At 41.5% G+C, this 15126-nt stretch overlaps 2 protein-coding genes across 8 annotated transcripts in view; both read right to left on the bottom strand.

Moving 5' to 3' along the window:
- LOC115560655 (uncharacterized) overlaps window positions 1-15126 on the bottom strand; it is a 553265-nt gene that overhangs the window by 121187 nt on the left and 416952 nt on the right. The gene's annotated exons all lie outside the window — the stretch shown is intronic.
- Window positions 1-15126, bottom strand: part of LOC115560657 (uncharacterized) — a 360390-nt gene that overhangs the window by 141776 nt on the left and 203488 nt on the right. For 5 of the 7 annotated variants that reach the window (XR_003979798.1, XR_003979796.1, XR_003979795.1 and 2 more), the window contains exons 17-26: window positions 11948-12070; window positions 11522-11647; window positions 9127-9219; window positions 7559-7681; window positions 7141-7266; window positions 5939-6061; window positions 5089-5211; window positions 4672-4797; window positions 945-992; window positions 71-349 (exon numbers count right to left, since the gene is read on the bottom strand). The exons of the other annotated variants lie outside the window; for them this stretch is intronic. Coding sequence is in view for 1 of the 5 variants with exons in the window: in XM_030380070.1 (XP_030235930.1) it covers window positions 71-349; window positions 945-992; window positions 4672-4797; window positions 5089-5211; window positions 5939-6061; window positions 7141-7266; window positions 7559-7681; window positions 9127-9219; window positions 11522-11647; window positions 11948-12070 (1290 nt within the window). In the remaining 4 variants the exon portion in view is untranslated. The remainder of the gene's footprint in view (window positions 1-70; window positions 350-944; window positions 993-4671; window positions 4798-5088; window positions 5212-5938; window positions 6062-7140; window positions 7267-7558; window positions 7682-9126; window positions 9220-11521; window positions 11648-11947; window positions 12071-15126) is intronic. 7 annotated transcript variants of the gene reach the window in all.

The following is a 15126-nucleotide window of genomic DNA, read 5'->3' as shown; positions in this document are numbered from 1 at the left end:
CTCCCCTCTTGTCAAAACAAAGCTGGCACTGACTGTTTCTTTAAAAAGTACATTCATGGTAACAACTCACCCACACCAGCAGGAGAAGAGATAAGACCCAGGGTGGAGCATAAGTCATAGTACTTCTTCTTCATACTAGCAATCATTATCCGACTTGCTTTCTCCCCTTTACCGATCACCATATCGATCAGACACCGTGCTCGGTCCTTTCTGCTCCTCTCGTTCTCCATGACAGAGTCTTTGTCCTCAGTACTGAACACTTTCTGCTCCAAAAGGTCATCCAGGAGACCTCTGATAACTGAGATTTTAACTGTCTTCACAAATTCACAACGGACCCTTCGAAGCTCCACTGGAAAAGAAATCAAAAGGCAGAAAAAAAATGACGGCATGGAAACACGATAGAGACATTGATTCATCTCTTCTTGACCTCTGTATATTTTAAACCATTTGTCGTACCACCTTGTCCCCCACAACATATCTCATCAATAAGATGTTTGTTTGCTTGACTTGTGTACTACATTAAGTAGTACACAAGTTCACTTTTCCATAAGAATAAGCAGTTCCTCGTTATATAGTTAGTCAAGTGAGATGCGGTCGGCGAGGTGTTCTGTCTTGGGCCAGCTCGGTCAAACATTGTCCGTTGTCTGTGCTCTTAATGAAGCCTATATCAACAATGTTTGGAGGCCTACTAATTGGCCCAATGTTTTAAGTACAGGTAGGTAGGTGTGTACTGCTATGCATTAATATTTATATTTATCTGTTCCTTAGAACATACAGCAAAGGTACTTAATATTATAGTCATACATCAACTGTAGTAGGCTGGGCTAGGGTGAGCCTACAAACCTGTAACAAGCCTTTGAAAAGGTATCCGGTCGAATCAGCATTTTAGAAGAAATTATGTAATATTTTCTCAAAGGAGCACAGGAACACAGCAAAACCCTTACCTCTTTTTGGTTTCCTTGGCTTTACCACCGTCTTCTCTGATGTATTTCCTACGATATGAAAAAGGATCGTTAGTCAGTCTTACGATGTCAACCATAAACCTTCCAAGCAGTGGCGGTGGGTCAATAGAGGGCGCTAGGGCGCCGCCCCCCCGTAATATATCCACTTGAATATTTCTGCCAAGTATGAATCAACAATTATAAATACAAATTAAATCGACAAAAATGCATGGTGTTCATCCTCGTTTAATTGTGTGATATACCGTACTTGTCACTGCCAGCAACCATTTAAATGCGTCTGAACTTCAATGATTTGGGCTAGGCTAGTTATTGGTCATTTGAAATAAAGCCCTCCTCCATGTCTGGGGCGGCGGCCACGTTGATGTCAATGTAAGCTCGCTAACTTTTTGCTGTCTCATCAAGCAGACACAACATTCGAAGAAAATTCGCCCTCGGGTCGCACCAGTGTGCGCCCCAGCCCAATGGTATTGCTTTTCTTTTTTGTTATCACCACATGATTGGACAATTCAGCGAATCCATCAAATAGGCTACCTCCCTCAGGAGCATTCGCGCAACACAACTACATGTAGAGAAGAGATAGATCGCTAACTAGCATAGAGTTGTAAGAACTTTCCACCCTTTTCAGTGGAGGAATTGGACTCCCCAAGCAATGTTATACTTAAAAAACCTTCGGCCAGTAGCATGTAAACAAAATGAAGCAACTGTCCCATATTTCTAACAGCATTTGAATTAGACATTGAGACTCACAAAAAATGGATGCTATAGGACAGTGATCATGATTTGTCTCAATATGAGAATAGGCATTTTTATTTACTCTGGAGTAGGCCTGGAATTTCGTGATTTTAGGGGCAAGGCCACTTGGCCTGCAGCGGGGCAATTCTTTTGGGGCACAAAGGCCACATGCCAGGGCATCAAGACCTTAAGTTAAAAAACATGATTTAGATTTAACTTAAATTGACAAATACATTTCTAAAAGCATTAACACCTTTTTACTAAACAGCGTAACACTTCTAGAGAAATTGTTCATTGTTTTGCAGTTTTTATCTGCATCTTGAGCCCTTTTGCAATAATTCTCCACTTCTTTTTCAAAAAGAAAATAAGTTGAGTGAATTTGTTGAATTTTGTTAAACGTTAAAACTTTATTATTGTCTATAAGATTAGAATTTTCCATAAATAATATATGTATTTTTAATTACACATTATAATAACGATTACTAAAAAATGACAATAACCCTTGCTCTGGGCATACGATTTTCAGAAGGGCATCACGGCCAGATAGCGGGGCGACAACGGCCATGGCAATCGTGGCCGCCGGGGAAATTCCTGCCCTGCTCAGCACAAATACTCACTATTTCTTGATCTGGAAGTTATTCTACAAAGTCCTGCAATTTCTCAGATTAATGCTATAAACTGCTTTTGAGTTGGCAATCCTTGATAAACGTTTGAATCACTGTATGACAACTAGAAAAAGTCCTGCGTATGATGTAGGTTTGAAACAAGCCAGTGGTTTACAATTGATATCCCAGAATCCCAAAAGGATGTTTCCAGAAAGCCACACACCTTTGACCTTGGTAAAAAAATTATGTATGGTCTTATTATGTTATTATATGAGATACTTTTTAAGTAGTGTGTGTGAAATGTATTTTTTCAGGGAAGAACTATGATATACGTTCTCCCCACTGTTTTGGCCTGCACTATATTTTAAGGGCATCCATGTGATCAACTCCTTAATTTACAATCAGTAGGGGGAACGTTCTTGCTAGTTGTACTTGGAAGAATGAACTTGAAGGTCACAAGCACACAGGACGCTTTTGACAGTTTGAGACGGTGTGTTCTTGATGGTATTGTGCACAGCACAGAGGACGCCTGCAGTCCTCCAAATTAGGAACCCGGCTTTATCACCTAAAACAATTGAAGGTCAACCTACTCCTCAACCGTACACAAAAAATATATAATGTCTACTTAAAACAAAAATAACCCTTTCATACTGCTTCTGTAGTTTATTTGATAAAATAAATGTTATACAGTTGTTGGCCGACTTTCCTTCAACCATTGTAGTCCGCTGTCTGCCCTGTTAGCTGCAGTGGTCTGTGGGGCGAGAGGGTCTCAGAGAGCTGCTGGCCGGCGAGCTAGCTTGCCCCAAAATTCAAAACCTGCACAGTAGTTTCCTCGCCCAAATCTTTATCAGAGGTGAATTAAGTGATGAAATAGCATACAAAAAATATATATTGCGTTCTTGGTCTTCTCTGTTGTTTACCGCTCCTCGCTGGAATGCCAAAATGAATTCTGGGGTACCTGTGCTGCCAAGTTCCTTCTAAATACCAACTGGTGCATCCTGGGTAAATTGGGCGTGTCGAGAACACTTTTAAGCTAGTTTGATATTGACGTATCATATACAATTGGCCTCTTCCCTGTACTACGAACCTCGCTGAACATACCCAGGCTTTCTTGGGAATCGACAGAGACGCAACTCGAGATCAGAGTTAAATGGTACTTCGAAGCTCACTTAGGATTCAATTAGTCGAACCAGGTTTTTCCGCTTTAGGTTCAATGCGCGTTCACGTGAAAGGGGCGTGTATCGCGTCATTTGACTCACCTTTACAAACTGGATAGATCAGGCAGTCTAGATAAATGTGTACAAGTGAAAAGATTCTGCATATATTCTATACAATAACTATGCCAAATGCAGATTGTTCGCCATTAATCCCAATAGAGTGATGATTTCAAAATGCAAAGGCATTTTGAAAACCTGCCTTATTATGTATACCCAACCTGCCTTATTCTATAATTTAGGGAACGCCCTTTAAATACCCCCTATGTAAGAAATATATCACATCTGTTTTCAACCGCAGAGAGTTAGCGGCGGTGGCGTAGTGGATTAGTATAAGACCCGAAGGCCAGCGACCGGGGTTCAAATCCGACGTGCTACCTCCACTCTGTCTCTCTCACCGAACCCCATACGTTTCCTGTCCCCCCCTGCCCTCTTCCCTTTTGTTCTGATTCTCTTGGGAAGAGGTGTATGCATTTATTTCCCCCCATTTTGTGATCAAATGTTAAACCATCTTCTAGTTTACCATTCTTTACATTAATTATTTTGACTATACATTGTCATGTAAATATCAATGCATAGATTGCAGTGTTTTGGTGAACTTTATATTTTATTCCGATATGCTAGCATGCGCCACCTGACCTAAAAGATATCGACTTTCGTGTCCCAGCTAACCCAGGCTTTGAGCGCAACATACCTCCCTAACCCACTAATCGAGGTTCGTAGTACAGGCCACTGGATTACTGTTCTCCTGTTTCCCTGAAGTTAGGGGGTAAGGCCATACGACACCATCGACATGTAACTGACGGCAACGGACCATCACTGTAAGTAAACTATGGAGTTCTATGACCGGGCTATGGATGCAAACACATCCATTAGGAACTATGTCTGACCAAGTGTTTCCAGTCTTGGTCATTTGAGAAGCTAAAGAAATGGATTGTGTGGCCTATGTTGGGTTCTATGAAATGTCCGTCATGTGAATCATTTGTACGAAACAAGCCATAGGTTTGGAATTGATGTTCCAGACTCCCAACAGATTCCAGAAAGCAACACACCGTTGACCTTGTTTAAAAAGTATGTATTTATAAAATGATTTCTTATTATGTTATATTATATGATTGATGTATAATGTATTATGATGATGATTATTTATCAACTCACCCAGCATCCCGTCACTAGCAGGCATTTTGAGGGGCAGAGACGAGGAACGCTCACCAGGACGGCTCCCCTGTCCGCTACTGCATGAAGGCTTCTTCTTAACAGGTTTAGATAGATTCTGTACAAGTCCTGAAAGACACATCAAGAGAAATTACAGATGGATTTTCTTTTTTCGTTTTCAACTCAAGGACAATAATGAATGGGCTTGTTTGGGCGATTACAGACTACTGAAATATTATTTAAATACCATTATTCAAAATAACACCTGGAACAAGAATAGGCTCTACAATGCTGGGGGAAACCCTGATGGCTACATGTCCTGCCTTTTCATCTCAGGCTTTGAGGGCCCTCCCCCCATTGGGTCCCTTGGTAACCCCCCCCCCCACTATGACGCCCCTGTGTGTGGATGAAGTACTGTACCTTTCAATAACTGTTGAGTCTCGACCGGTATGTCCTCAAGGCCCTTCATACCTCTCAGCGGGTCCTTTGCTTTGGCCTTTCCTGGTGAGCGATTGCAGCTTTTCCTTTTGGTTTTTTCACCTGCTTTGAGTTGGAAATCACTTTTGTAACACTGCATGACAACTCAGCACGACGTATGGTTAAACTGACGTAACATAAACCGTATATTATAGAGATTTAACAGATTTAAAGTATAGACTGTATATAATAAAGGTTAAATAGATTTAACATAGACCATTTAAAAATAAAAAACAACCTGCCTATGCAAAGTCTTTGTGTCAAAAACTGCATTAGCTTGGTGTCTGGCCTGAGCCACTTGTCAAAGTAGCACAGCGTAGTAAACTAGATTGCTATTGACGTATAATATCAATAAATTATGCCTCAACTGGATTACTGGATTGCTGTTTTCGTGTGTTTCCTTGAAGTTAGGGGGTAAAGGCAGTATGACGCCATCAACATGTGACCGACGGCAACAGACCGTTACTGTAAAGTAAACTATGGATTCCTCTGGGTTTGAACATTGTTGGGAACATTTTGGATTTTGCAAATACACAACTCAACAGAAATATAACATAGTATATTTAATGCGTAAATGTTACATATTTGGCCTTTAATATCTGAGGTATTCTATTATAGACTTGTTTAACACCTGGAACAAGAATAGGCTGTAAAATGCTGAGGGAAACCCTGATGGCTACTTGTCTTGCCTTTTCATCTCAGGCTTTGAGGGCCCTCCCACCATTGGGGCCCTTGGTAACCAGTCCTGCCCCCCCCCACTATGACGCCCCTGTGTGTGGATGAACTACTGTACCTTTCAATAACTGATGAGTCTCGACCGGTATGTCCTCAATGCCCTTCATACTGCTCAGTGGGTCCTTTGCATTGGCCTTTCCTGGTGAGCGATTGCAGCTTTTCCTTTCGGTTTTTACGCCTGCTTTGAGTTGGAAATCCTTGGTCAACTCACTTTTGTAACACTGCATGACAACTCAGCACGACGTATGGTTAAACTGAGATAACATAAACCGTATATTATACAGATTAAACAGATTTAACATAGACTGTATATAATACAGATTAAACAGAATTAACATAGACCGTTTTAAAATAAAAAACGACCTGCCTAAGTAAAGTCTTTGTATCAAAAAAAGTGGCATTAGCCACTTGTCAAAGTAGCACAGCGTAGTTAGCTAGATTGCTATTGACATATCATATCAATACATTGAGCCTCTACTAGAATACTGGATTACTGTTTTCGTTAGTTTCCTTGAAGTTATGGGTTAAAGGCCATATGACGCCATCGACATGTGACCGACGGCAACGTAACGTAACTGTAAAGTAAACTATGTATATCTCTGGGTTTGAACATTGTTGAAAACATTTTGGATTCTGCAAATACACAACTCAACAGAATCTATAGTATATTTAATGCGTAAATGTTACATATAATGGCCTTTAATATCTGAGGGATTTTAATATTAATGTGTATCTTGGATTTTTTAACTGATTAATGTTGGATTGCATCAGAGACCAGGAGGGTTTTAAGTAGAACAGCCAGTTAAGAATGCTTCATTGTGCTGCTTTTACATCAGTCTTTTGTAGAATAATATATTATGTACCCTACGTTTCTTTTGTCATCTAGAACCCCACACACACACGCACGCACACGTGCACACACACACTCACACACTATGAGTTCTATGACCGGGCTATGGATGCAAACACATCCATTAGGAACTATGTCTGACCAAGTGTTTCCAGTCTTGGTCATTTGAGAAGCTATAGAAATGGATTGTGTGGCCTATGTTGGGTTCTATGAAATGTCAGTCATGTGAATCATTTGTACGAAACAAGCCATAGGTTTGGAATTGATGTTCCAGACTCCCAACAGATTCCAGAAAGCAACACACCGTTGACCTTGTTTAAAAAGTATGTATTTATAAAATGATTTCTTATTATGTTATATTATATGATTGATGTATAATGTATTATGATGATGATTATTTATCAACTCACCCAGCATCCCGTCACTAGCAGGCATTTTGAGGGGCAGAGACGAGGAACGCTCACCAGGAAGGCTCCCCTGTCCCTTACTGCATGACGGCTTCTTCTTAACAGGTTTAGATAGATTCTTTACAAGTCCTGAAAGACAAATCAAGAGAAATTACAGATGGATTTTCTTTTTTCGTTTTCAACTCAAGGACAATAATGAATGGGCTTGTTTGGGCGACTACAGACTACTGAAATATTATTTAAATACAATTATTCAAAATAACACCTGGAACAAGAATAGGCTCTAAAATGCTGGGGGAAACCCTGATGGCTACATGTCCTGCCTTTTCATCTCAGGCTTTGAGGGCCCTCCCCCCATTGGGTCCCTTGGTAACCCCCCCCCCCCACTATGACGCCCCTGTGTGTGGATGAAGTACTGTACCTTTCAATAACTGTTGAATCTCGACCGGTAGGTCCTCCAGGCCCTTCATACCTCTCAGCGGGTCCTTTGCTTTGGCCTTTCCTGGTGAGCGATTGCAGCTTTTCCTTTTGGTTTTTTCACCTGCTTTGAGTTGGAAATCACTTTTGTAACACTGTATGACAACTCAGCACGACGTATGGTTAAACTGACGTAACATAAACCGTATATTATACAGATTAAATAGATTTAACATAGACCATTTAAAAATAAAAAACGACCTGCCTATGCAAAGTCTTTGTGTCAAAAACTGCATTAGCTTGGTGTCTGGCCTGAGCCACTTGTCAAAGTAGCACAGCGTAGTAAACTAGATTGAACTCGGCATAAGAGTTCAATGTTGTCGTTAGCTGTTACGTATTTCTGACCAATCGCAGTTCAAGGCCCACCTGGGCTGTACCACTTCGGGAGGGGCCGCTCAGTTACTCCCCTCTAGACAAAATCGACTTGGTTGCAACGTTGACAGTTTGTAATTGCTGCGTCTGTTGAGTGAGTGAGAGGTTGCGGGTGCAAAGCTCAGGCTTCCTGACGGCACTGCAAGGAATTTTATAAACGCAATATTGTTATCCCGCAGTAATCAGCCCGACAGCCCCGAAACGTTAACGGCCCACCGGGAACTCTCCCGATTACCACTCCGCCACTGTGTGTGTGTGTGTGTGTGTGTGTGTGTGTGTGTGTGTGTGTGTGTGTGTGTGTGTGTGTGTGTGTGTGTGTGTGGGCGTTATTCACTAGCCTGGTAATGTGTATAGGCCTACGTACGGTAGGAATATTCATACTGGTTTAAATAATAAATGTTATAATATTTCCCATCAAGAGTTTTGTTAGGAAGTTCAGTGATTGAAACAAATAAAAGCAAAAAAAAGTTTTACGGTAGGCCTACCACTGTCATGCACCTACCCGATGTCAAGTGGACCGGGTTGACTTCACTGCGGGTCCCTCTTCTTATATCAATCTTGCCAAATATATTTTATTACTGTCCTTCTCAACACTCTCTGATCTCACTAAAAGGCTAGCAGCACGAAATCAAGGGATAATTTGAATAGATTTTTTTTTGCAATTAATCGCGATTAAATATTTTAATCGCCTGACAGCACTAATTATAATATGATATTGTGTACCCTGTGTTTCTTTTGTCATCAAACAACACGCACACGCACACACACAGACCATACTGCCAAGAAGCTATAGAAATGGGTCGTGTGGACTCTGGTGGGTTCCATAAAATGTCGACCTTCACAAGATTTTCATAATCTAAAATATATGCCAGTCATACGAATGATTTATGTTTGAAAACAATCCATAGGTTTAGAATTTATATCCCAGAATCCCCAACAGATATTCCAAAGAAAACACACCTTTGACCTTGTTAAAAAAATCAAGTATGTATTTATAACTCATAGTATGTATTAGGTCTCAATATGTTATTATATGATCTTTTATTTATCTGGTGTGTGTGTGTGAAATGTATTTTGACAGGGAAGAACTATGATATAGAGTGTTAAGTTACTCATTACTCCTAAAAGTAGGAGACTTACTGTGGGAAGGTATTTTGGGGAGGGATATAGACGGGAACGTCGGACCAGGATGGTCTTTCTGTCCGCTATTGAATGACAGATTCCCACCAAACCCTGAAAGACAAATCAATAGAATTGCATTCATATCGTCTTTATAAAAAAAAAAAAAAAAAGTATGACACATCATACAAATACAATAACAAGAAACAACAATAATTATAAAGTGTCATAAACAATATTTATAAAATAAATGCAGTGTCTACGTCCGAAAAGGTGAGCAATAAAAGGAACTATCGTGTTTGTTCATATTTAGAATGAAATATGAACAAACATATGTTTAAAGATGGCATTAATTAAAAAACGTTAAAACTATTCTCAGATTACCACTTGTGGTGGTGTTGGTTCAAGATGCCACAACGAAAAAAAACTGATTTCTCAACATCACCTAAACTTCTGTGTGTTCTACTTAAAGGGATACTTCACCCATTTAGAACCGGCGTTCTATCATTATAAAATCGGTATTGTAATATAAATAAATATATAAATAAATATCAGTCTAAACCAGTCTCCCCTTGGCCCATTTTTTCTCATCTAATTTTCTCCCGAAATGACGTCAAATGACGCGTTTGATGTAATTTCGGGAGAAACCTCTTGTCCCGCTAGAAGGGCCGAGGACTACAACACACTTTTGGTGGCAAATTTTTCCACCAATAAGGAATGAGAGGGGGCGGGAGCTCGTGTACTGATGGGGAATGAGAGGGACGGGAGACCGACAGGTGGGCGGGGCAGCGAGCGCAATCCACTGTGGTAGTTGGAGGTTTTCTTACTTTGAGCCAGAGAGACCATGAAAACACTCTTTCTGCCTTTTTTCAGGCTAGGATGAACCGATTTCAATTTTTTTTTTCACATTTATAATACATTGAATTATTTAATTCATAAAACCTTCATATTCCCATCGGTGAAGTATCTCTTTAATTCATAGCCTACATTAAGTACACAATTTGTGCCACAGAATATGAGTGTCATTAACTTGCATTGGAGCAAAATTTGTGGCCATATCACAGGAATTGGCGTGTTTCCGTGAGGATTCCAAGGATGTTGAGTTAAGCGTCCGTGGTCATTTCACGGATTTCTGTGAGACCAGGGGGGTATACCACGAACCTCGCTGAACATACCCAGGCTTTCTTGGGAAAACCTGGCTCGACAGAGCCGCAACTCGCAATCAGAGTTAAATGGTACCACGAAGCTCACTTTAAATTCAATTAGTTGAACCAGGTTTTCCGCTTTAGGTTCAGTGTGCGTTCACGTGAAAGGGGCGTTTTTTGCGTCATTTTTCTCACCTTTACGATAGATCAAGCAGTCTATATGCGTATAAGTGAAAAGATTCTGCATATTGTCTATAAAATAACTACGTCAAATGCAGAATTGTTCGCCATTAATCCAAATAGAATGATGATGATTTAAAAATGCATAAGCAACGTCCATCCTGCCTTATTCTATCATTTAGGGAATTCACTTTAAATACACCCTATTTAAGAAATGTATTGCATGTTTTCAACCGCTGAGAGGTAGCGGCTGTAGCGTAGTGGATTAGTATAAGACCCGAACGCCAGCGACCGGGGTTCAAATTCGCCGGTCTATCATCATGCATTTTACCCCCATAGATGTGGTCCCAGCACGGCCTTGGAAATATGGGTTCAAGTTCGAAATAAGCACAAAAATATAATTCCATAAGCTTTAGTGAATAAGTATTCAATATGCATGAGAATTGGGACTTTTTAAGCTTCAAATAAATTCGCTTCACTTGGAAGTCGAACCCCCCTCGCAGAAATTCAAGACTTACGCGCTACCTCCACTCTAGCACTCTGTCACGGGGACACAATGCGCAACAGTAATCATTGTCTACATAAGGTCCATAGGACGATCAAATAACGAACACCCTCTGATGAGAATCTGTATCTCTCATGAAGAACCCCAATTTCGTTGTTTGCACAATGACAATAAAGTCTGAAATCTGAATATCGTCAGACAATGCCAAGGGATCGGTTCTGTCCCGTAAAACCCTCTGTCTCCGGAGAGACGCTTGTACGAGAAGTGCGCCGAGGTCCACGGGAACACCCACAAATGGTGACGCCATTGTCAGAGGAGGGGCTAGGAAGCTGCGCACGCCGATTTAAGTAGCCGATCTCCGGCTAGACTAAGCCGAAAAACTGCTCCCGACCAGGTTTGGTTGCGAGCATAAGTCACCATGGTGATACAGCGACGCAAAAAGAGATCGACTTTCGTGGTACAACTAACCCAGGCTTGGAGCTCAACATACCTCGCTAACCCTCTAAGCGAGCTTCGTGGTACAGGGCCCAGGTTGACTACAGGATTATGCAGGTTGACTTACTAAAACTAGGAGACTTCAACTCACCGAGCATCCCGTCATTAGCAGGCGTTTTGAGGGGCAGAGACGAGGACAGCTCACCAGGACGGCTACCCTGTCCGCTACTGCATGACGGCTTCTTCTTAACAGGTTTAGAATGATTCTTTAGAAGTCCTGCCAGACAAATAAAGAGAAATTACAGATGGATTTCTTCTTTTTTAACTCAAGCACAATAATGAATGGGCTTGTTTGCGCGATAGATTACAGACTACTCTAATATTATTTAAACACAATTATTCAAAATAACACCTGGAACAAGAATAGGCTGTAAAATGCTGGGGGAAACCCTGATGGCTACTTGTCCTGCCTTTTCATCTCAGGCTTTGAGGGCCCTCCCCCCATTGGGGCCCTTGGTAACCAGTCCTGCTCCTCCCCCCCACTATGACGCCCCTGTGTGTGGGTGAAGTACTGTACCTATCAAAAACTGACGAGTCTTGACCGGTAGGTCCTCCAGGCCCTTCACACATCTCAGCGGGTCCTTTGCTTTGGCCTTTCCTGGTGGTCGATTGCAGCTTTTCCTTTTGGTTTTTTCACCTGCTTTTGAGTTGGAAATCCTTGGTCAACTCACTTTGGTATCACTGTATGACAACCCAGGACGACGTATGGTTAAACTGACATAACTTAAACCGTATATTATACAGATTTAACAGATTTAACATAGACTGTAAATAGTACAGATTAAACAGATTTAACATGATTGTTTAAAAATAAAAAACTACCTGCCTAAGTAAAGTCTTTGTGTCAAAAGTTGCATTAGCTTGGTGTCTGGCCTGAGCCACTTGCCAAAGTAGAACAGCGTAGTAAGCTAGATTGCTATTGATGCATCATATCAACACATTAGTAGTCTACTTGATACGCAGGTATAGAGCTCGTAAGTCCGCCCCTTCCGGGAGACCCCCATGGGTCCTCTGGGCTAGGAAAATATGAATGGGTTTCAATGGAGAGAAAGTAATTATTTTCTGGTCCCAGTCTTTATATGCCCTGGATTACACATATCCAGGGCATGTAAAGACTGGGACCAGAAAATAATTACTTTCTGTCCTACTTTCATTCATAAATTCAACCTGAAAATTTCACTTTATGAGGTTTTCTAACATTAACATGAGTTCCCCTAGCCTTCCTATGGTCCCCCAGTGGCTAGAAATGCAATTAAGTGTAAAAAGAGCACTAGGTATCCTGCTCCGCCTTGGAAAAATGAAAGCTCAGACGCTCTGATTTCGAATTTGTCCCCTTATGTTGTCAAGTCGTCACACACACACACACACACACGCGCGCGCGTGCGAGTGTGCGTGTGTGTGTGTGTGTGTGTGTACACACACTGTAACGCAAGTGTTGTACACTTATTTTTTATTTGGATAACCGTTCTCCTGTTGGTGTTATGGCGCATAACACGTAGGGTTCTCTGACGTCTCTTGTATTTCCACAACGAGACTCGTAGTAGGGGTTATCTCAGCCATGGTTGAGAATGAATTGGGGGAAAGGGACTTTGGCTTTGATTCCCTGAAGTACATGAACCGCGACATGGAGGAGAAAGGGATTGTTGCCCGCGATTGTTTCGGCATCACCGCCTCGGCGCTGCCCGCTGCCCGCATCCGAGGCGGTGGTGCCTCGTCAGCGAGGGCGGGGCTCCGTCATGAGACAATCGCGAGCAACAATCCCTTTCTCCTCCATGTCGCGGTTCAGTCTACTTCAGTTTGATCTGGAAGTGGAAGAACCAGAGACGTCAGAGAACATGACTCAGTCGTTTGAGAATCATAATATCGTCTGGAGGCGCACACAGCTTTTGGCCGTGATAATAAATATTATATGATAGAGATATCTATGTATAATATGATATTATTTAGATATAGAGCTCCAGGACTCCCACCGGAGCACCCGGACTGTTCTAGAATATTTACAGAACACGGCTGAAAGCTGTGTGTGCCTCGCCATTGCGATACATCCACTGTAAACATGCAACCCAGTCTCACGTGAAACTGTCACGTCACACCACTTAAACTATTCATTCGTGATCTGGGACACGTAATTTCAATTTTTTCGTGACAAAAACATACATTTCAAACTCATTCTAAAAAGAAGAGATGAAGCAGCTACCTTTTTTCCGTCGCGGTTTGCCTACAGAGCAGCGCACCTGCTTAAAATATATCCGTGAATTGTCACTATTTCTCAGAATCAAAGGTGAAAGTAGAAATGGGTGGCCAAAAGCTGTCATATTGTTAGAAATGTGTGCTTTTTGGCACGAAAAAATTGAAATTACGTGTCCCAGATCACGAATAAATAGATTAAATGACTGGGTTGAAACATGGGCGCATGGTACCGTGGTCGCAAGCTGCTCAGGGCCACACCCCCACCCTCCACCTTGACCCGCCTCTAAAAAATGGCGAAAGCTCATTGTGGGACTGGCTCATAGTGGCTGTAATTATGCACCAAGATTGAATTTCTCGAACGTCTTCAAGTACTTTATTAGGGGCCCACTAACAGCTAGATAAAAGTATGCATAAATTAGCATGCCATGGAATCTTTAAATTATTATTTTTGTATTTTTGTATGGGAAACGTAATTCGAAACTCTTTATTTTGTATTTTTGCATTTATTGTTTTGCCTGTTCCGTGCAGCAGGAAGATTCAGCACAATTCCCCCCTCACCACTCCCCCCGCTGGCCCGTGGTCACACTGCTCCCAAAGGCCGTGGCCTGGGCACGATTGCTCCTTCATACATACGTCATCACGTCGTAATACGATAAATACGTCATCACCAAGCGTGGTGTCCAACTGCGACTTGAATGCTGTCGTCAGCCCAAATTTCAAGCAAACACTCGACTTCACTATCGCACCAACGTAAACCCACTCGTGAACCGCTTGCCGCCATTGTTTAAAATGATTGTTGTGGGGAAGAAGGGCATGGACCTATTTCGAAAGAAGGGTCAAGATTTAAGCGGATACCTTTTTAAAGAAATAACCATTATTTATTTATTACTCCATTAGGTTTTTACAACTGCTTTGAGTTGCCTATTCTTAAATCATCTTTCTTTTTTAGTCACTGCATGACGACCAGAGAAACCCTTCAGTTTTGCATATGACTTCAAAATAAGCCATAGGTTTAAAATGTGTTCTCAGAACCCCCAACAGGCCAAATGAAACATGTTTCAAAATTTAAAAAAGATTACCTACATTTATCTGGTGAGCGACCATGGGTTAATCAGGTAGACTAATATCTCCTACAACTAGGAGACTTGAACTCACCATGCGAGCTACCAGGCATTTCAGTTGGAAACAACGACCCGCAGTCCATAGGGCCGGACAGCTCAGACTTGGACAAGCTCCCCTCTTTGCTACGGCCTGACGTCATCAGACCAGCAGATGTATTCTTTATTTAAGACGAACCAATCGAATTTGCAAATTGCGTTAAAGATTTTTTTGTTTTCTGAAAAATACAGATAATCAACATCTAACTTCCTCGGATACTACTTAAACATTATTGTGTCAGTGTGTGTTAAACATTTCACAAATAACCCAAAGTTTTCCTCAACATGACCTGGACAGGTTTTTCATGTCAACTTACAGCCCACATGAAGTAGTACACTGTAAACCAGT

This window comes from Gadus morhua, chromosome 16 (genome assembly GCF_902167405.1).
Source record: "Gadus morhua chromosome 16, gadMor3.0, whole genome shotgun sequence".
NCBI lineage: Eukaryota > Metazoa > Chordata > Actinopteri > Gadiformes > Gadidae > Gadus > Gadus morhua.
This window is presented reverse-complemented; position numbering and strand designations above follow the sequence as displayed.